This window comes from Syzygium oleosum, unplaced genomic scaffold (assembly GCF_021117445.2).
Source record: "Syzygium oleosum isolate NSW1041296 unplaced genomic scaffold, Sole_v2.1 Sole_v2.21, whole genome shotgun sequence".
Classification (NCBI taxonomy): Eukaryota; Viridiplantae; Streptophyta; class Magnoliopsida; order Myrtales; family Myrtaceae; genus Syzygium; species Syzygium oleosum.
In genome coordinates this window covers 5,639,746-5,660,036 of record NW_026607505.1, presented here as the reverse complement: position 1 = coordinate 5,660,036, position 20,291 = coordinate 5,639,746, and the positions used below count along the sequence as shown (strand labels likewise).

Below are 20,291 nucleotides of genomic sequence, written 5' to 3'. Positions count from 1 at the left end.
CCACACACAATCTGCGGGTTCACATATTATAATGCATCATGCATCGAGAAAAGAGGAGGGGGAAGGGGAGGAGTAGTGGGGTCCATGACAAGACTTTCTGTGGGTCCCGCCCAATCCTTTCTACTCTTTTTCTGAAAAATTAAAGGGCAATCGCGAGTTTGAAAATCTAATACGAACGACCTCTCAATTTTGATTTGATGTATAAAATGATTTCCAAAATTTTAATTTATCTAATATTATTCATAAAATTTAGCTCAACATAATATCGTCTTTGAATTTTTAATATATTTAATATAATCATTAAATTTTTTATAAAAACTCAAATTAATTCATAAACTATATAAAAATATCTATTATTATCCCTGAACTTAAATTAGTGAATTATAACATTGAAAATATGGAACATTTTTTTTTGAATTACGGGAGCGATGATTCTCCATAATTATCACTATCATTATTATTATTTATTAACCATTTTTATTACGTGGAAAATGCCAGGAATACAATTAGCTAACTAGGAGGCTACGTGGGGCTCGCTTCCTCTGCCCTAACTTCCAGGGAAGAATTCTAAAGGTGTAATGGCTACTATTTTGACGATCCGATTTCCTCTTTTGGAGATGGATCTCCTCCTCTGGCGGAGGACAACGTGACTTCGACGTACGACACCGGAGCAAAAATTATGGGGAGATTGGTTTTGCTAATGAACCGCTTGTTCGAGCTCAGGACTTCGGAGGCGACTCCATAGCGCAATGGATTTGGCGTGCAAAAAGCCGAGACATGTCCATCAGGGAAGGAAAGGACACGAATGAGGCACACAAAAGGTTGCTACTCGATGACACCGGTGGTTTAAGAATGATCGATTGAATGAGATGGCGACAACAGAGATGCTATGCCGGTCGTAGTGATGATGCTCGCAAGAGCACTCGATCACTCTCCTGAGGACTTCAGGAATTTGATAAGGCAACGGCCAAAAGCGGCCAAAGCCTTCATTCACTTGAAGCGAAAGGAAACTTTCTGTTTCCAGGAGAAAAAAACTTCATCAAATTACTGGAGAGATGATTAGGGAAAACTTGTGTTAAAATGCTGTGTTACGCATCGATTTCTCATGCGCCGCATCATTTCACCATCATACCACAGAAAGAGATGATTAGGGAAAGCCTCTTCGACCTCCCTTACCAAGGAACGAACTTCCTTCGGGACCAAATAAAAGTTCTGGCAAAATCAATGGCAGCACTTCTAGTTAAACAGTCAAATGTGTTAGACAAATCACTGCTAAGTTACACGGTTGGGAAAAAGCCTTTCATACTGCAGGAATGATCAATATTTGCATCAGTAATCCTATGATTTCAGTTCAGGTACTTCATAACACTTAGCAATTCCTATTGGTCTCCACCCACAAGGGGAATAGAAAGGTTTAGCTAAAACCCATCCTCCTCAATAACATCAGTCCTGTCCAAGCAGCAATGGGGCCCCCCCGACTATGCATACCACTATTGCTGCAGCATTGGAGATTGAAAAACGTTGGGATTTAGGACGTCAAGTACTCAGCAGCTTAAGTAGCATCAAAATCTGTCAAGTGGCAGAAAGAATTAGTGTATGTTGTCACTGTCAATATTCACAAGAAAAGATCGAAAAAGGAAAAAAAACAGGACTAAAATTAGCTGCCGCTCAACTCTGATCAGTTGACTCAACATTATTTTGCGCTTGCTCACAATTGGCGTGAGCAGTGCGAGGTAGGCCTCGTGCCCACGGCCAGCCCTGCAAGCTTTGTAGCAAAGCTTGTCCATGGCCATGGCAACCAACGCGGCCATGGCCACGGGAGCTCTGTAGCAGAGCTCAGCCCTAGCTAGTGGCCATAGCCGCGCAAGCTCTGCTACAAAGCTCAGCCATGGCCATGAGAAGAAGAAAGAGAAAAAGAAAACGAAGAAAAGTTGAAGATAAAGAGGAAGGAGGAAGGGCATGAGAGAGATTCTTAGCCATGAAAAAGAAAAAAGAGGAGAGAGAGACGTGCAACTTTTCAGTCTCCTTCATGTGTAGAGAGAGAGAGCTAGAAGGTGGTGGACCGGCTAATTAAATGAGAAGAAGAGAGAGATGGTTAAGCGCAAATTATATTGTGAGATTGAGTGCAGAAAAATGTACAACAAAACCACCAATACAATAGCGTTACCTAGCCAGCAGCACCTAATTCTTGCCCAAATAAAAGGGTGTGGAAAAAGAAGGAGAACCTCTCTGTCACATTGCCTAATGCAGTTGCAATTCAGAGACATGTGTAAAGAAGTGCAAAGAATGTCAACAGAGAAAACCTTGTCACAAATGAACACCCCAAACGCAAATTAACTACAGGTTTTCCGAAATGGATGGCTGTCATCCAGTGTTGAAGAATGCAAATACAACACTAATGAAACTACCTGATAAAGAAGAAAGGTATTCTGCATCCACGGTTCATCAACAAAAAGCAACAAGGTGTCACATTAGTGACTTCAGGCTTCCCTTACCTGAAAAATTTTCATTTTGAGATGACTGTTTTTCTTCTTTCTTCTCTGGAACATGCTGTTCAAGGAACAGTTGCAAAGTTCTCCAGTAGCGATCTCCACCTGACAACCAAGTATCCATATGCATTCCAGTTGGAAATTCCACGAAAACGCATTGCCTGTTATGAGCGGCTGCCTTGGCATACAGCAATTGCATATGTAATGGGGGGACCATCTCATCTTGCAATCCAGAGAGGAAAAGGATTGGCTGTTTAATCTGAAATTAAACATTATATAAGAAATTACCAAGCGAGGATTTGAAACTAACAAGAAACGCTCTGCAATGCTCAGACAAACTAAACACAAAATTGTTCATTGTAAGACACATTGCATGAATTAGCAAGTAGCTACAAGAACCTGATCGATATTTTGGACTATGATCTTATTAAATGCAAACTGACATTATTGGCAAAGAGGCACCATTCTAGAAAATATAAGTTAATCCATGTAAACATGTTTCTCCAAAATGAGCAACACACTGGCAATGCCCAGAAATGAACCCACCTCTAAATTTAATGAGTACCAGGTGCTCCATTACCTTTGATATTAGCAGAAAAAAGCTCGACACATATACCAATAGTCCCACAGCAAAATAGTATTAAATGTCACAGGCACTCAACATACTTCAATTAAAAATCGACCGAAACCCCCACTTTTTAAAATCTCCTTTTTATCCCCATAAAAGATAACCCCTTTTGAAGTAAGGGTTAGGGTTCAGCTCCACTTTATGCATTCCATTCACATTTCATAGTCATAGATGTAATGGATAAACATCTATTACAATTTCTAATTTCATAGTAATTAAAGCAGATTAGATCAAGATCTATCTTCAATTCATATATCAATAGAAAATCAAGTATCAACAGTTGAGGGATCGGGCCTTTTGACACAAAAGGAATCAACCCTCTAGGTAAAGAGGTCGAAACTCTACCTCTAAAAGGGGGTTAAGAAGATTTTGAATAGCAAGTGTGTCCATAAATTTTCAATAAACTCCAAAAGGTTTGATGAGCTTCCCAAAAACGAAACACGGATCAAATAAATGCAATTTCACCCCTTTCGGTGCTTTCTTCAAGCAGCATAAGTAGAATCGCCTGGAAGAAGAAGAAAAGAAAAAGACATACTTCCAGCATGCAACTAACCTGACCAACGACGTCAATTGTATTCCATGGAGATCGCACGAGAATGTTAAGAATTTGAAGGCCTCTAGAAGTACTTTTTCCAATGAACCACTTTAAAAAGGGCAGTAGAACTCCAGCCATGTCTAGAATGGATGTGAAAGTGTTCTCCAATATTATAGCAGCAACCTGACAAAAACAGGGTAGCAAAAAGATGATGTCCCCACCCATCAATATGTGAAATTAAACATGTATAACCAGGAAACGCCGTTTCTGTAAGAACGGCCAATTAGATGAGAGAGATATATCTATAAACACAATGCGATTTACAGGAAAAAAAAAAGCCTATTCTTGTCCGTCGGATATTCAGGACAACCTAGCAATCAGATGCACATAGGCAGGAAGCAGGTAACCCGATTCTTATCTATGACAAGCCTTATATCTAAATCTTAACAGTACGGAAGTAAAAAGGAGATGATCGGTCCCTGTTTTTCCTTTGGGTTTCCTGTATGAATAGCGGAAATTTGAAGGAATAAATTGTTAGACTCGGCAATTCAACAAAAAGAAATTTGAAAAGGTTCATCAGGTGCAAACTCGAGAACATACCATGTACAGCGGAGAGATTTAAATCAAGATAAAAGACGTTAAACAAGAAAAAGCATCAAGTGCAATGGACAAGAGAAAATCTGCTATCCATTAACCCCTTAAACTCAACTTCGACTGCTTGGACCACCACATTCCCCCTTCACATTCTCACCACTAAACATACACCCGCTCCATTAATACCTTACTTAATCGAGTATGGTTCTTATGCATCTCTCTCGGAGTGATGTCATTTACACCAACATCCTTCCTCATACACAACTCAGCTTATAAAGTACTAAATTCACAGGAAAAAAAGGTCTATAATCTAAATGTCCTTACAGCCAGCTTCAAAAAGGAAAAAAATGTAAAAAAGAGAGTAAAAGAATGAGAAGAGAAAACCAAACCTATACCTTATCGGGGTTGTTTTTTGTAAGAACTGCTCCAACTGCTCCTCCAAGTGACCTTCCAAATACAACTATCCTGGAGGTATCAATGTCAGTCCTTGCACGAAGATGATCCAATGCAGCCTAACCAAACAAATTGAATAATGACAATCGATATTTGGAAAAATCTAATAGGTAAACAAATAATAGATTACGACACCTGAGCATCTAGTGTGATGCCATGCTGAGAAGGATAGCCATCACTCGCCCCATATCTGCAAGGCACCGGGACATACTCAATTAAATGGAAGAAAAAAATATGAAAGCCACCAGGTATTTCAAATCCAAATGTAACTTGAACTTGCTTTATGAAAAAGGAGATAGATACCCTCGATACGAAAGCATAAACACATTGCACTGCAACTTCTGCAACATTATGCGAACCATTTCAAGACGATGAGCAATATCTGTTGATGTAAATGTTAAGGATACTAAATAGCAATAGAAGCAAGCTGGATCATAAGCAAGCATGACCGAGAGCTGGATGATTCATATCTAGGGCCAACTAACAAGCACAAACAGTAACGATTGAGTGTAGACGCAGACAATAAGGATACTTCCAGCATTCTCTTGGAAAAACAGAACAGTCGGACCTGCAAAACAGACGACAACCCGCAAGAGGTAAGCACGTCGAAATCCGGATTATGAAAGAGGTTACAGTAGCAAAACAGCGGCATTCAAAGCACGCCAAAACCAATGGAGAAATGATTACGCCCGCAAAAGGTGCAAACACGGCAGCCGCATGTTCTGTTCAGCGGCAATTCAGTACTTTCAGCAAAGAAAGCGCAGTAATCCATCTCAAATCACGACGTGTCCGTCGATAATTCGATCAAACAGTTGATCGCGAGCCCAATTGCGTCAGTTCCCCCCAAACAAACAAAAATCCTCAAAGCATCATTCCCTACCGAGCCTTGAAGCTTCAAAAAAGCACTCTTTTAGCCTCATTAAGAAGCTCGTATTAGCAATCACTAGAATGCACCAAAGCGCCACCTGACTAATCCAGCGACCGAAGAGACCAGATCCGGTTAAACCCCGGCCGAACGCGGAGCTCCAGCAGGAGCTAACGGAAGGTCCAATTTCGCGCGATTCGATCCACATCACACGATTGCCCAAACCCTACGACGCTCAATTCGAGGAGGCTCGAGCGCGAATCTCGCATCGAATCGAAGGCCGAAGCGAGGCGCGGATTCGAGCGACGGGGGGAAGAGGGGAAGGAGGATGAGGGGGGACTGACCGCGGGAGTCGGGGAAGAGCTTGATGAACCAGGCGTGGAGGTTGACGCCGTCGGGGGATCTGAGCCAGACGTCCTCGTAGAGGAGGCGGAAGCGGGCGGGGGTGAAGGGGTAGGACTTGGTGAGGCCCGGCACCACCGGCACGTACACGAGGCGCTCCTGGAAGGCCACCAGCAGCGCCATGCCCGCCACCACGATGCCCCCCACCCCGTACAGCAGCGCGTTCACGTACGACACCATTTCCGAGACACCCTCTCCCTCTCTCTCCCCTTCCCTTCTCTCTCGCGCTCGCGCTCGCGCTCGCTCTGGCTCTGGCGGAGGAGGAGAGTGAGGAGGAGGAGTGCGAAGAGGGCGTGCGATGATCTGCTGCTGCTGCTGCTGCTTGTTGCGATGTGAGGAGGAGAGAGAGATAGAGAGGGAGACGAAGACGACTCGAGCTCGAGACCTTCGGCGTTTCAGGTGATGCGGAGGTTGTTGACGATGACGACCGTACTCTCTCTCTCTCTCTCTCTCTTTTCGTGACGACGAACTCGAGTTACACAAAAAAAAAAAAAAAAACACAAATAGTCCATGAATTTTGTTCCACATGCAGTATGGTTCCTGAATTTTTTTGATTTGTTTAATATTGCCCCTCTCAATAATGTGCAATGTGATCTATGAACTTTTGATTTGTTCAGTTTGGTCCATGAATTTTTGTACATATTCAATTTAGTACTTGGGCTATATGAAAATATTCAATGTTGTCTATGATATTAAATTGAAGGAAGGATAGCATCGAACATATTCATATAATTCAAATACTACATTGAACATGTTCCGAAAATCTAGGGAACACGTCGAAGAAATTAAAATTTCGAGGAATATATTGAACATTAGGCTAAAGCTCATGGACCATATTGAGCCAAATTAAAAATTCGAGCACCACATTACAAATTGTGACAAAGTTTAGAGACTATTTGTTTCATTATCCTTTTTCTTAAAAAACCTCCAACTTTAAGTCTAATTCGAATTTTGCCCCGAACTTTACAAAAAAAATTATTTCAAATTTACCTTGCATCTAAAATTCGCCTATGGTCTCTTCAAGAGGATGTTGTTGTTCCGTACCAAGATGAGAGTGTTGGTGAAAGCTGTGGGTTTTGATTGTGAATCAGCCTTGATGTTGATAATTTTGAAGAGACCAGAGGCAATTTCTGAACGCGAGTATAGTGAAATTTCGTAACTTTTTTAAGACAAAAAAAAGGATCGGGGCTAAATTGGGATTAAATCTAAAATTGTGAGTTTTTTTGGAGAATTAAGCCAAAATCAATCATTTGTAACTAGTTAGGGTAATTAAGAAGGAATAAGGCGAGCTCAGCTAATAATTATACATTAGATTCAATTTGAATCCTCTTTCTTTTTACACTAGCAAAAATGACACGCTATATTTTAATAGAAAAAGAATAGGTGTGATGTGATTTGAGGTAGAGGTATGCAAAATGGACTGCCCAAATAAGAAATCGCTCGAACCGGACTGGATCGGCCTATTTGGTCCGGTTCCCGGGAGTATTGATTAGATCCCGGTTCCCAAAAATGGAATCAGTGTCCGAGCGGTCCGGTTTCCAGTTTCAAGGGGGAACCAAATCGGTTCGGACCGAACCGAGTACATATATATATTTTTATTGTAAAATGCGAACTAAATTCAGAATGACTGATTCCCAGTCCTAGGACCAACTGGTTCGATCCTCGGTCTTAAAATCAAGAACCGATCACCCCTAATTTGAGGTACTATAAGAAATAGATTTAGCTTAAGACAGACTATTAAAGGTTATTTAAATTATGGATTATAGAATTCCTACGAGGGCCTCTTTTTATTTTGGGGGGGGAGGATAACTTGATATTTTTGTTTTCATCTTAAATTATTTACCAAGTTGTCTATTATTCGGTAATACAAGGTTAATACATATATTATGGTGAAAGCATGGCATTTCTGCCGGAATTTAGGTGAAATTTGATGTTGAAGGCTAATTTCGAATTTGCTTTACAATACATGGAAGTAATTTGTCACACTATATATCAGCTGCGTTTGGTTGAACCTTTGGGAAAATGCAAGATTTTTCCAAAATGCAAATTGTGTTTGTTAAATTGTAACTTAAAAGTCCTTTGTAAAGCAATTTTAGCTAAACTGTGTTTGGAAAAATTATTTTTATAAAAGACTTTTCTTATTTTTTTAAAAATAAATAAATAAACAACTCAAACCCCTGCGAAGGGCAGGCGGCCATCGGCAACCTAGATCTAGCGTCGGCGGCTGTCGTATGAGGTCGCACGACCTCGGATAAGCGCCTGACGAGGACCGCTTGGGGTCGAGCAACCCAGGCAGGGCCGCCTGAGGTCGCGCGATCTCGGGCAACCTTGGCATGGGTCGCGTGACTCCTACCGAGGGACGCTTGGGGTCACGCAACCTCAGCAAGGGCCATATGAGGTCACGCGACCCCAGGCGATGGTCGCCTGGGTCATGCGACCACGCCGGCCCCTCTCCGGCCTGTCACCAGCCCCTCTTCGATCCCTTGCCATCAAGCGCGACCACGTCGGCCAATCTCAACAAAGAAGATGATGACCAATCATAAACGAGGGTAAAACCGAAAAATTGATTAGGATAGTTTCGGAAGCTAAAAAAAAATCACTAACCCGAGCCTTGCATGCTGAGAAAGCTAAAAGCCCAAGGCAGCCTGGGACATGTCATGGGCTTTTAGCCTTCCCAAGGCTGACTTTTCTTAAATGGCGTTTCTAAAATTGTTCCCAAACGCCCGCGTTTTGGCTCAAGGGGCTTTGGGCACGTGAGCTAAGATAAGAAGTTTTTCGGGATTGAAGCATTATTTGTTTTGCTGAAAATAAATGATTTGAAAATTATTTTCCTAAATATAATCGTTTGTGTTACTTAAAATAATTAGTCGGTGAAAATAATTTCAAAATGCTTAGATAATAATTTATGTCTAAGCATTTTCATGGACGATGAAAATATTTTTTTTGTAAGCGATCCAAAGTATCATTTTTAGGAAAATATTTTGCAAATCAGTAATTTTTCGCGAACCAAATACACCCTAATTCGTTCATTTGCGTCCTTTAGGATCAAAACATATATTAAGGAAAATTCGATGCTTTTTCAATTGAATACAAGTTTGGGGTTTGAAATTTTACGCTCGCTACCTGTCCCAACTGTTCGGACTCGTTCATCGATCACGTCGACTCATCACTCTCGAACTATCTCACTTTCATAATTCTCCATACGACGATAAGAAATAACTTCTTTCGTGAATTTTACTAATTTCTTCACTCTATCTACTATTTTCGCTTTGGATGTGTGAAGTACCATGTACAATTTCATTCGAACTTTCCAAACAAAAATACCACTATGCATTCAAATAGACACACTTGCCCGTCTTTGTAATATTTCGACCAACAAACAATTATTTGGATAACAAGCACTTATTGATTTCCTTCGCAAATCGTAATAACAAAAAGAATATTATAACCCACCACAGGCAAGACTAGCCGATTTTTAACTCTTTCTTTTACGACGAAAAAACTCGTTTCAAAATCAGATAAATTCACGAGATATCTCGCTAAATTTACTTTATCTTCTTTAACATAAAGTTTTCATTTTCGATTAGTTTTATTTATAGATGGGATATGTTCCGGAACTGCACGATGAAATCTTATCTTTAGCCAAAAGGACCCCACTTACACCTCTTTATTGGCAGATTAGAGTCTTACGTGCACACTTTAACTAAAGTTTAATTTTTTTAAACAATAATTAACTAAAGTTAGGTCGATAAAACCCCTTCTATTCTCCCTTTTATTTTTTTATAAGAAGAGATTCCATGCCCTCCTCCCCGCTCTACCGTTGCCTCATGATTTTGGTTTTTCATTACTTTCATTTTCAATACCTTTTAAATTATCATGATCGCTTATATCACTCATAAAATGATTAACAAAAAATATTTTCATCGTTCACGAAAAAAATTTAATATAAATTTTTGTCAATACTAAAAATATTTTTCATTAACTAATTATTTCAAGCAATACAACAATTATTTTTTGAGAAAAATATTTTTCAAATTATTCTTATCGCAAATGATCCATATATCCACGTAAATTTTTTTTTCTTTTTTTTCTTCTTCATTTCTAGTCCATCTCCACCCCCAACAAAAGGGAAAGGGATTGAAACCCTAAAATTTAAACAACACAATGTCCAGAAGACCAATTTCACGGGCCCACCTAAGAATCGGACCGGATGGTTCTCAATTCCCATTTTATGAAACCGGTCCTTTAGTGGGAGGTTTTCGGTTTTAGGGTGGGAACCGATCACCCATACTTAAGATTACTTCTACATTGGACGCAGATCAAGGCATTCAACAAGCTCAATTGCAAGTCCCAATCTATCCATCATTCACTGTCCCAACTCCATTTCATTCCCCAAAAAAGAAGTTAACCAAGTAAAGCTTGACTCTAATGTGCAGAACTTTTCTTTTCCTGCAGGCCAGAAGTAATGTGTACGGCAATTTCTTAAGCAAACACAGACAGAGACATGCAGTGAACAACTACAACATACCCCGCGAAGAACCGGGATGACCCGGAATGCTTCATGGACACATCCACGAATCTACCGACACATCTAACTTGAATTTCCCAATCAACATCAGTAAAACAGTATCAGTGACAACACGGCGTCATCGTGCGACCGAAGTATGAAACGGTTGGGAATTAAACCTAACAAAGCCAAGGATGATTTGCCCTGTCCAGTGCTGTAGTGGTTTAGGACTTTGCACCACTCGCTCACCGGACGGATGAAGAGCAGTGCTGGGCTGCGCCGCCGTGCATGAGCCCCTCGTTGCACTGCATTGCTCCTGCCATGTGGGCGGAGATCCCGGAGAACCTGCTATCTGGGTAGAAGTCCGCGTTGCTGTTTGACATGCTCAAGACATTGGAACTGGCCATGGTCGAAGTGAACTGCCGCTCACTGGCTCCCACGTGGTGAGTTTCTGGTCCACAAGCGTCTTTATTTTGAGCTCTGGGTCCAGTGCCACACGGGCTGTGACTGCTTGAAGCTGGGTCGAGCTGCTGAAGCTTTTTCATGCTGAGGAAGCGGCCGCCTGATCCTCTGACCCTATTTAGGGCATGAATATGCCTCGACTCATGAAGATAAGGCTGCATTTGATCAGGTGAAAAAAGTTGAAACAAAAGAATATTATCACCATCTAATTAGGAAGAACTTCGCAACCACTGTGATTGACGGGACTAGCAATCTGTGAGGCTTCATTCATTTTATGTCAGCATAACTTCGAGTCAACATCAGATCACCAGACATCTCATCCAACATGTCTTAATTTGCTAGAACCAAGAAGAAACTAATTGTTTTTCAAGTTTAAAAAGTGATGCAGAGCCTACTCGCTCAATTGTTACATTAGCTCATATCTAGGAACCCATTCTCTCAGTGCCATGTACACGCACAACTTATGAGCCTAGCGTTATTCAGCGGAGAGAAAGTATAGTATCAAAGAAATACTTCCTCGGTTGGATAACAAAAGAATTTATTATCATTCCGTGTTGAATACTTACAACAAAAGAGAGAGTTTGATTATTCCTGCCAATTGATTTTGGAGACACAAAGAAACAATCAGATTATCTAACATTCGAGAGTTCTATAGTCAAATTCCTTCATGTTTGGAATGTGCGAGACAAGCCCACATGAGGGAGCGGGAGGGTGCCCAACTAGCACCCTCTTTGCCCAATTAGTGAGAAAAGACACAAGATTACAAATAGAAACTGGTTGATAACTTGTTACTGCTACATCACGTGCGATCATTTTTACACTATATCTTCTGAGGAGTAATTCTAGAAAATGCAACATATGCAAATTCTCTTTAAATTTCAGTTTTCAGTTTTTTCTCCCTTCATTATTTTGTGCTATTAATGGTGTCATATTATTCCGGCTAAAGCCAATATACATGCAGATGTGACCTCTTATGCATACTCATTGAAGTAATTGTCGGCCACAGCTCAAAACAAATTCCAAATGGTTTCACACAGGAGAAAGGTTTACTGGAGTTCATGATCTGGACTCATGACACCAGATGCAGTGCAGCCTAAGATCAACTCGTCAATGAAGATGAACACACACCTTTCGAGCTTTGACTAGTTTGTTTTGAGCCTCCAGCTTTGCACGTGACTGCCTCCTCCGAAGAATTCCATGATATTGTTTTGCATTGACGTAGATTGGTCCGTCGTCTGCAAGGTTAAGTGGCAATGGAACACGTCCAGGTGCCATCCCTAACATTTGAGATCCTACCTGGGATTGAATCTGGGCTCCCAAATAAAAGAAGTCTTAAAAGTTTCCAAAGATAGTTGAAAGTGGGGGAGGGAACATCTAGAGAACATTAAAAAAATCAGCAACCTACAAAAGGTCCCAGGTAAATTTCACTATCCCGGATTTTGCAATCAATTACTGAAGTTTGACTTCAATTAACTGATGCACCAGACTTTCAAATCTCTTTCAATGGATGCATTTTGATTAAAATCCTGCCACTTTCTCAGCGAGACTCCCATGTGGTGCCCATGTGACAATGACATGATGGTCAAAAGATTGGCCATGCACTACCGCATCCACATCATCTAGATAAATGGGTGGATTCCCGTTGAAATAAATCAATTGAGAAGAAATGGAAGTTTAGTGCATTGGGTAATCAAAATTAAAGTTCAAAGACTCGATTAAACGTAAGCGTAGTGATTATAGGTGGAATTTACTCACAATGTAAAGAAATCATGTCGTTTCAGCAAATGAAGTGCATTCTATTTGACAAAAAAAATTAATGAAGAGACATGAACTTTCACTTACAATAGCTTGCGGTCTGTAAGCAGTCAGCAACCCACCGAAATAAGGATCGACCGGGGGATATGGAACACGGATCTGGACAGTGAAACAAGCATAAGAAGAACAATCTACCAACACAGAGAAACCAAAATAATGGCTCAGCATACCAGAGGTTGGCTTTGATCAGCTAGTGAAGAATTGAAGACAATCTCCGGATTGTTGAATAAGAACATTGGCTTTGTCTGACCTTCAAAGCTCCTGCCGCAACTTTCATCTTGACCTAGATCAAAGAATAAGCAACCAGTGAAAAGTTAAACCAATCAGAGTTGCACACTCGAGCAGCGAATTACAGAACTTAAGTCAAGAAAGAAACTGCTAAGACTAATGAGGACCAGAACTAGATTCTCAGGTTAGTTCTAAAGTCATAGAGACAGTCCCGTAGCATCATAAAATGCGCCCTCGAAAATGAACCAAATCCAAATCTATAAATGGTAGCATACAGATACAAACATATACCTATATTACTACACCCTCCCCTAGTCTCCTCCACAAAAACAAAAAGAATAGCAGAAAATCGAAAAAAGTAAAGTACCAGATTCAGATGAAATGCTTTGATCTTGAGAGTTGGCCCCACCCACGACACTCACTTCATGGCAAGAATTGCCAGCTGATTGAGTTGAAGACGATTCCTGTTCTTGCATTTGAAGACCTAAATGCTTTGCTTGGTGATGGAGCACGGGTGGAGATTCCACTTTCAAACCACTACTTTTGGGTATAGATGGTGGAAGTTGCTGTTCATTTGGGTTCCACCACGGTGGGTAAGTTACCCCGACATGAGGCATTGAGAGGATCGAACCTTGATCGAAACTTTTCTTCGGCAAGTTCTGGATTCTTATAGGCATCTAGTTCCGGCAATTTTTAAAGTGATCCAAATTCAAGTAGACGGTGAACAAGAAATGAGCTCCTCTCAACTCATTCAGATATCAGCTGCTCACAGAAGAAAAATGAATTCCAATGAGTTGGACATATAAAGTCCATTTTCTTTCTATCTCTCTGATAAAGGAGGTACAGTTTGAGATAAGAAACATGGCATCACGTGAGGAATTTTCTATCAAACATATGAAAAGTAAGGGAAGGCAAAAACCTAACAAGAACTTAATGCAATAAACATACAAAATGAAAAATGGTTACATCAACAGTTAAAGTAAAAGGGGGTGCTATGAACCAATAAAGGGATTTATTCGTGACAACAATAGCACCAGAATCAAGGATGGCCTAAATTTTAAGTTGTAGCCGGAGGGACTGTTTACATGGTCATTATCTGACTCACTTGAAAACTCACCAATGGAAGTGAATTTCAATCTTGGAGTAGCATGCAAACTAAAACCCATAATACCTAAAGCATAAAATTTCTTCCTACTATAAAGGTCCCAAAGAATTAGTATGACAAGCAAAAACTAAACAAATTTAATGAGGCCACGAGATGTTGACAAAAGTTCATCCTGTGGAATAAATCCTGCTCTGTGCTTAGATGCGTGCTTTAAAAAATAACTTCTTGATTTTTTTGGGATCTGGAAAAGAATAAAGAAAGTCAGATACAAAGTTCAATGCCTGAAACTAATAAAATCTGCACCTCAAGAAGAAAAAATAAACACGTCTAGTACTTGAAAAAAAGAAGTTACTGTGTGTGGGTGAGTGTTTGTGGATGTTGTGACACACAGAAGACACAAATAAGAAGACTGGATTAGAAGCATCTGGAGAAATCAAACACTTTCGTCTAAAGCAGCCAGGCTTATTCCCATCTAAATGCACCAAAAGAACAAGAACATGCAATCACAAACGGTCTAAAGTTTTAGGATACTGAATCAACATGTTAAAGTTCTCCATGCACAGCTGATTTGCAAAGTCGTGCTTTCTAAGCAGATTGCAACATTCACGATTTAGATGAGGATGTTCACCTATATCTCGTTTTCTTTTTTTTGTCATATCACCTATATCTTGTTTGAAGGCACCCATGTAATTAACTTTTAATTTTCCTTTCTGACTATCTCATATGGAAGGAAGCTATACATATGCATGTAAATCTGTATTTTGTGTGTGGTTGTGTGTGTGTGTGTGTGTGTGTGTGAGAGAGAGAGAGAGAGAGAGAGAGATCTTTCATAGATAATTCATTGACCTTCATTTCCTATGCACACTACAGATTTTTGCTAAACCACTACCAAAAAATCTAAAAGTTTAAGTTTTCAATTACATAAAGACATGGTTTGTGTGCCTAACTCTCCTCTCATACGTAAGCTTGACTTTGCCTAAGAACGAAGCATAGAAATAACAATAAATGGAGAGGCAAATAAGGGCCTAGAGAGAGTTGATCACCACACCTCCTGTCCAATACCATGAAAAAACTTGTGAGACAATTCCAGCTCATATGTTGAAGCACTTAGATGAAGGCATTGTTTAATAATTAAATTCCTAACATGCACTTTTATCAATACCTAAGGTCTACCATCAATCAAAAGTCAGCAGATACAAGGAAAATTTGTAAGATAAACTCCATTATGGAGAGAATACACCAATGTCTTTGACAGCAAGAAAACACCAATGTCTCCTATAAGTGGCCTCTTCTAAACTGTTACACAATCCGTGATAGATCTCTTTCCATGGAAATGTGATAGCCATACAAACCTCCGTAACCTTTATGACTAAGTTTATAAGGTAATGCAGCATCGATATCCTCTATATTACAAAGTGTGCAAAATTTGTTCGCCATCGACCTCCCCACCAGTAATATGGAAAAATTCAGTAAGATACTTGCCCTTGAAGGGCAGCGGAGTCCCATTCCCATTCTATGAGACAACTTTTAAAATTTGATGAATGCTAACAATTAATCATTCCAAATCGTAATAACATCTATCTATATATTATACCAAAGAGCATGTTACGAATTACCAACCACTACAAGCTTTTCATATAACGAATTTGAGAAAGGTTAGCTTATAGTAAAACCATATATTTTCTACCCCACAACATCAAAAGGTTCACATAGAAAGCCACAGACTTCGAAAACCAAATTTTAGAATACTGAGAGCAAATTAATTTAGCCAGTAAGTTTGACTGCACCTAGCAGTTTATAGAGATGTATCTTAGGTTCCCTAAACACAAAACCCATGGCTATTGAATCTTGAAAAGGCAAAATAAGATAAGCCAACTCTCAGTCAAAAAACCCCTTGCACGAAAAACGAAAAGATAAGAAAAAGGAGACATGGACACAAAGCTAGCATATCCAACCACCACAGAGATTGCTGGTATCAGCAGTCAAATGTTAAGCATGCATGAGTGTTCCAAGAATGCATCACAACCTGGAATGTGATATGGCTAAATTCATTTCTTATGTCAAATCCAGACCAATGATTGACCCAACAAATGGGTTCACAGGAAGGAGCAGCTCCAGTGTACTAGTCCACAAATGCAATTCACCGGATTCATGTGGCAAAGGAAAGGAAAAAAGAAAACAAATTAAAAAGAAAAGAACCCTAACTCCAGAAAAGCTCAAAAGAGTGCAAACGTTATGTCCTCCAGTCAATACATGAGACAGGTGGATTGTCTTTGTACAAGTGGACAACATGCAACAGATCGAAACAAGAAACAAGAAACAAAAAGGAACAGATGGCCTGAGAGTGTGGTGGGGGTCTCAAGTTTAAACTCCAACTGGCCAATGAATCAGCCAAAACACTAGGGCCAAAAGGACCCTTTAATAAATAATTTCTCAACAACCCCATCTTGGCCATGACTCGTTCAAATAAGAATCAAAAAGGGTCATACGGGGCCTCGACAAATTCAGCAGAAATCCTTCCTTTGCGTTCCAGAAAAAAAAAAGGGGGGGAAATTTCAGCAACAGAGAAGGACCCTCACTAAAAACCAAGAGAATAAACATGATATAAGTGCGGTGAAGAAGATGTATATACGTGAAAGAGCAAAGAAACTCCCAGCCAAAAGAGCGAAAGCAAGGAAACACAGGACCCCATGCTACCAAACAAGCAACGGGGAAAAGATTTTTCATAAGGGACCTACTCATCCCTACTTCAATAAAAGGAAGAAGAAGCAATGATGAGTAAAGCAACAACTTGAAACTCAACATGCATCAACAAGATAAGACCGACCCAGCTAGATTCTATCCTATTCCATGCCACCCACACAAAAAAATAGGCAAACAAGCTCCATGGAAGAGGAAGAAGAGCACAAGAGAAACAAAAAAGAAAACTAGCTCCAAAGAGGAAAAAGGGAGAGAATAAGAAAGGGAAATAGCACAAGCAATGGAAAAGCTGGAGAGATAAGCAAGAATAAGCCAGAGATAGACACCTGTGTAGGATCTGGTTTAGGAGGGAAGAAGCAAAGAACAGTACTGTTGGGATCAAGCTGAACATGTCTCCCCCCTCGAAACCTCCTCCTCCTCCTCCCACTCCACGAAGTCCCTTTCTCTCTCTTATGTGTCTCTCTCTCTCTACACTAAAACCCCCCCTCCGTGCCTCATTGTTTCTATCTTCCTTCTGCCGTGACTAAAAAAAAAAACAACACCCACAAATTAAAATCCAAGGAAAAGGAGGAGAAGTACAGATGAGAGAGAGAGAGAGAGAGAGAGAGGGAGGGAGAGAACCCACCCATTAAACTCCCATAAAAATAAGACCTTGGAAAGACGAGGGGAATACAATAAAGACATCCACCACCCACCGCCACTCATCTCTCTCTCTCTCTCTCTTCCACCTTTGCTTGTTTTTTGTAAAAATTTAAACCCTGACGTCCCTTTCCAAATGGCCCACGCACCCAAACAGGCCTCCTCCTCCACCTCCACCTCCACCTCCACCACCCTTAACCCTCCATAGCCGTCGCTCTCTCCCTCCCTCCCTCTCTCTCTCTCTTCCCTCTGCCCCCCCCCCCCCCGCCAGCCGCCATTCACTGTCGCGGATCCTTCTCCACGCGCCTCCGCTGAACGTCGACTCCACCCCCGCATCAGGTGTTCTTGTTTTCCCTTCTTCTCACGTTTACCCAGAACTCTGAGTTAAACCCTTCCGTTTTTACAGTGAAATTCCTCTCGGTGAAAAAAGATGAATGATCTATTTAGCTGCAGTTATCCATATAATGGGTTTTTTCGGGGCGCGTGCAGCTCCCGCGCGTGGGCTGGGGACTGGGCGATGGAAAAAGAAAATCGAATTAAATATCGCCACCTGAAATACTATTTGTTTTCATTTATTTATTTATTCATTATGTTTTTTGATTGGAGACAACCTGGGAAATAATTTGGGTTTTGTATTCGGACAATGCATATATATAGCTGGGGTTGTAGACAACTTCTTTTGACCCAAAAAAAAAAAAAAATTATCTTTCCTAATTTTTACTCTATTATTTGCGCGATGATTTGTTTTGTTTGTAATTATCATTCGCTGTCTTCTTCTTTTTTTTCCCGTCTTTTAGGGCCTTTTTCCTAACTAAGAACTTCCCTTAAATCTTTGATGTTCGGTTAAGCGGTAACCTCACCAAAAGAAAGGAGCTAAGAAGCTCCTAAGAGGGCCTCAGTGACCCGTTTGTCTGATTTACAGGGACGACGGATTTCACAAATGCATTCCTTATTTTAACGTTTTGGTGTCCGCATACCTCGTACCCTTAATTTCCCATTGTATATTTATCTTCTCCGAGGAGAGGAAACACCCTCCTTTTGCTTTATATTTCAGAGGATCCCGAGGTCTGGACGAGGCTCTGGATGAAATCATTTAACGTCTTGCTTAGGACTAATTTTTGCTCTTATTATTTGCATGATGTTATATAGTTAGAATTACTTGTGATATGTTTTGTTCGCTATAGATCTCCGCCACCGACGTCTCCGCTCTCAAGCGATGGGCCCTCACCTCTGATTGTCACTTGCCCATGGCTCGCCCTCACCGTCATCGAACCCGAAGATTTTTGCTCACGCCTAAGATTTAATATTTGAGCTCAAGTGAGCCCTAAATCTGGAATCGAGGGTGGGTTTGACCTTACCTAGGATCTAGGTCGATTCGAGATCAAGTAAGGTTGATGGTTGCCCTGGCTGGATTTTTGGGGATCAATGGCTAACATCAACCCCTCGGCGAGTTCTCGTGGCATCATTGCAATGAGAGAGAGAGATGCAGGGGCCGAGGCAACCACAAGGCGCGACGGGGCTTGTTGGTTGTTGTCGTCGTCCGGAAGGGAGGTGCCGGGTTGCCTATGACATCGTGGCGCCCAATTGTGCCAACGGAGTGGCGTGTAGGGCAAGCGACGGGTCCAATGGCGGTTGTGATGGGCGAGGGGCTTGCGAAGGAAAAATTATTAGATAGCTTCGATCTTTATTAGCCCGCTTCACACGAGAGAGAGAGCGGCGAAATTGCGATTTTCAACGCGCAAAGAATTTCGAAAATTATTAGCGACACGTGTCGTCCATCGGAACGAGGTGAAAGTACCCGGATCCGACGCCTCCGCTCCCGGTACACTCTCTTCTCAATGATGACTAAATCGAAGTTGAAGCTGAAAATGAGAACCAGCAAACAAAAAAGTCAAAAATCATAATTTCATATATATAAAAAAAGATCTCTAGATAATCACACCAGTTAGAGTAAATTAATTCAGCTTTTGCTAGCGAAAAATATAATCGATAAATGACTTTTACACCAACAAAAAACATCTAATTTTGAGTCACAGCACAAATATCTAAGGACCGAGGAAACATGGTAAAATGGTTCATACTAAACCATCCCATAAATCAAAGTTAAAAATATCTAGCAATTGAAATTTTCGATTGATAATAAACTCAAGCTTTCAAAATAAGTGTCAAAAAATTTATAGATTACCAAATAATATAATATCTTATAGTCGAACAATACCTCGACTTGGGGCAATAATAACAATGAAGAAATAATTAACTGAATGTTTAGTTTGGTGTTTAATTTACTTGGCTCGTTTTCTTTCTCTCTTTTCATTTTTGCTCCGTCATACTTCCAATGTCTAGCGAGTGATCTTTTACGCTAGAAACCCGCGATAGAAAACCGTATGAATGTTCTTTGTCGGTATCGCAAATTCGTACATAAGTTTCTATTAATTAAAATATTATTTCTCATTTTGGTGGAAATGTATTTACTGGAAAAAAGAAGGATATTCAATCCAAACCGATATAAAAACCTGAAAAAAAAAATTTAAACATAACATACTTCGTCAGCTGAAAGCGATGGACCAGAATAAAAAATTTTCCTTTGAAAACCACGATATCAAAATTAAAATGAAAGGTAAGAAGTCTTCCTAGCATTCATCGAATCTTTATATATTAAATAGATCATCCATTTTTCTTTTCTTTTTTGGCCTGCTAAGGCTTTTTTTATGTGAAGTGAAGATAACTTTCAATTTTCGACCAAAAAAAAGATAATTTTCAATTCTCTCTTATTCTTTTTTTCTTTTCGGGTGTTTTTGATTATTGAAGACGGTCATAAAACGACACTGATACGAACAAAGACGAAGAGATAAGGCTTAGCGATCGAAAG

The 20,291-nt window shown here is 40.3% G+C and overlaps 2 protein-coding genes across 4 annotated transcripts; both read right to left on the bottom strand.

The window, feature by feature from the left end:
• Positions 1–1,210: 1,210 nt before the first annotated feature.
• On the bottom strand, positions 1,211–6,192 carry LOC115671075 (alpha/beta hydrolase domain-containing protein WAV2). Of its 2 annotated transcripts, none has more exons than XR_008818704.1 (8): positions 5,909–6,192; positions 5,232–5,267; positions 5,003–5,081; positions 4,835–4,889; positions 4,642–4,758; positions 3,671–3,835; positions 2,409–2,748; positions 1,211–1,569 (listed from the first exon to the last, which is right to left on the bottom strand). XR_008818704.1 is itself a non-coding variant. In XM_030592546.2 (8 exons), exons 1-8 carry the CDS (start codon positions 6,144–6,146, stop codon positions 1,553–1,555), a joined length of 960 nt encoding a protein of 319 aa, XP_030448406.2. In that variant the 5' UTR covers positions 6,147–6,189; the 3' UTR covers positions 1,211–1,552. The 2 variants fall into 2 exon arrangements, 1 of the variants encoding a protein (XP_030448406.2); XM_030592546.2 differs by having other exon boundaries at positions 2,496–2,748; positions 5,909–6,189.
• Positions 6,193–10,370: 4,178 nt separating this feature from the next.
• LOC115671074 (nuclear transcription factor Y subunit A-3-like) lies at positions 10,371–17,481 on the bottom strand. 2 transcript variants are annotated; one of them, XM_056320908.1, is made up of 7 exons: positions 17,409–17,481; positions 17,110–17,297; positions 13,346–13,740; positions 12,921–13,033; positions 12,778–12,849; positions 12,064–12,243; positions 10,371–11,090 (listed from the first exon to the last, which is right to left on the bottom strand). In XM_056320908.1, exons 3-7 carry the CDS (start codon positions 13,653–13,655, stop codon positions 10,719–10,721), a joined length of 1,047 nt encoding a protein of 348 aa, XP_056176883.1. In that variant the 5' UTR covers positions 13,656–13,740; positions 17,110–17,297; positions 17,409–17,481; the 3' UTR covers positions 10,371–10,718. The 2 variants fall into 2 exon arrangements, with proteins under 2 accessions (XP_056176883.1, XP_056176884.1); XM_056320909.1 differs by lacking the exon at positions 17,409–17,481 and having other exon boundaries at positions 17,110–17,362.
• Between the last annotated feature and the right edge of the window lie 2,810 nt (positions 17,482–20,291).

Coding starts and splice junctions, on each gene's coding strand:
- LOC115671075 (XM_030592546.2), bottom strand. CDS start 6,146: ATGGTGTCGTACGTGAACGCGCTGCTGTACGGGGTGGGGGGCATCGTG. Junction 5,268..5,908: donor GCTCTTCCCCGACTCCCGCG/GTCAGTCCCCCC, acceptor TCTGTTTTGCAG/GTCCGACTGTTCTGTTTTTC. Junction 4,759..4,834: donor GCATCACACTAGATGCTCAG/GTGTCGTAATCT, acceptor TTGTTTGGTTAG/GCTGCATTGGATCATCTTCG.
- LOC115671074 (XM_056320908.1), bottom strand. CDS start 13,655: ATGCCTATAAGAATCCAGAACTTGCCGAAGAAAAGTTTCGATCAAGGT. Junction 12,850..12,920: donor CTGATCAAAGCCAACCTCTG/GTATGCTGAGCC, acceptor TTCACTGTCCAG/ATCCGTGTTCCATATCCCCC. Junction 11,091..12,063: donor AACTAGTCAAAGCTCGAAAG/GTGTGTGTTCAT, acceptor GATCAAATGCAG/CCTTATCTTCATGAGTCGAG.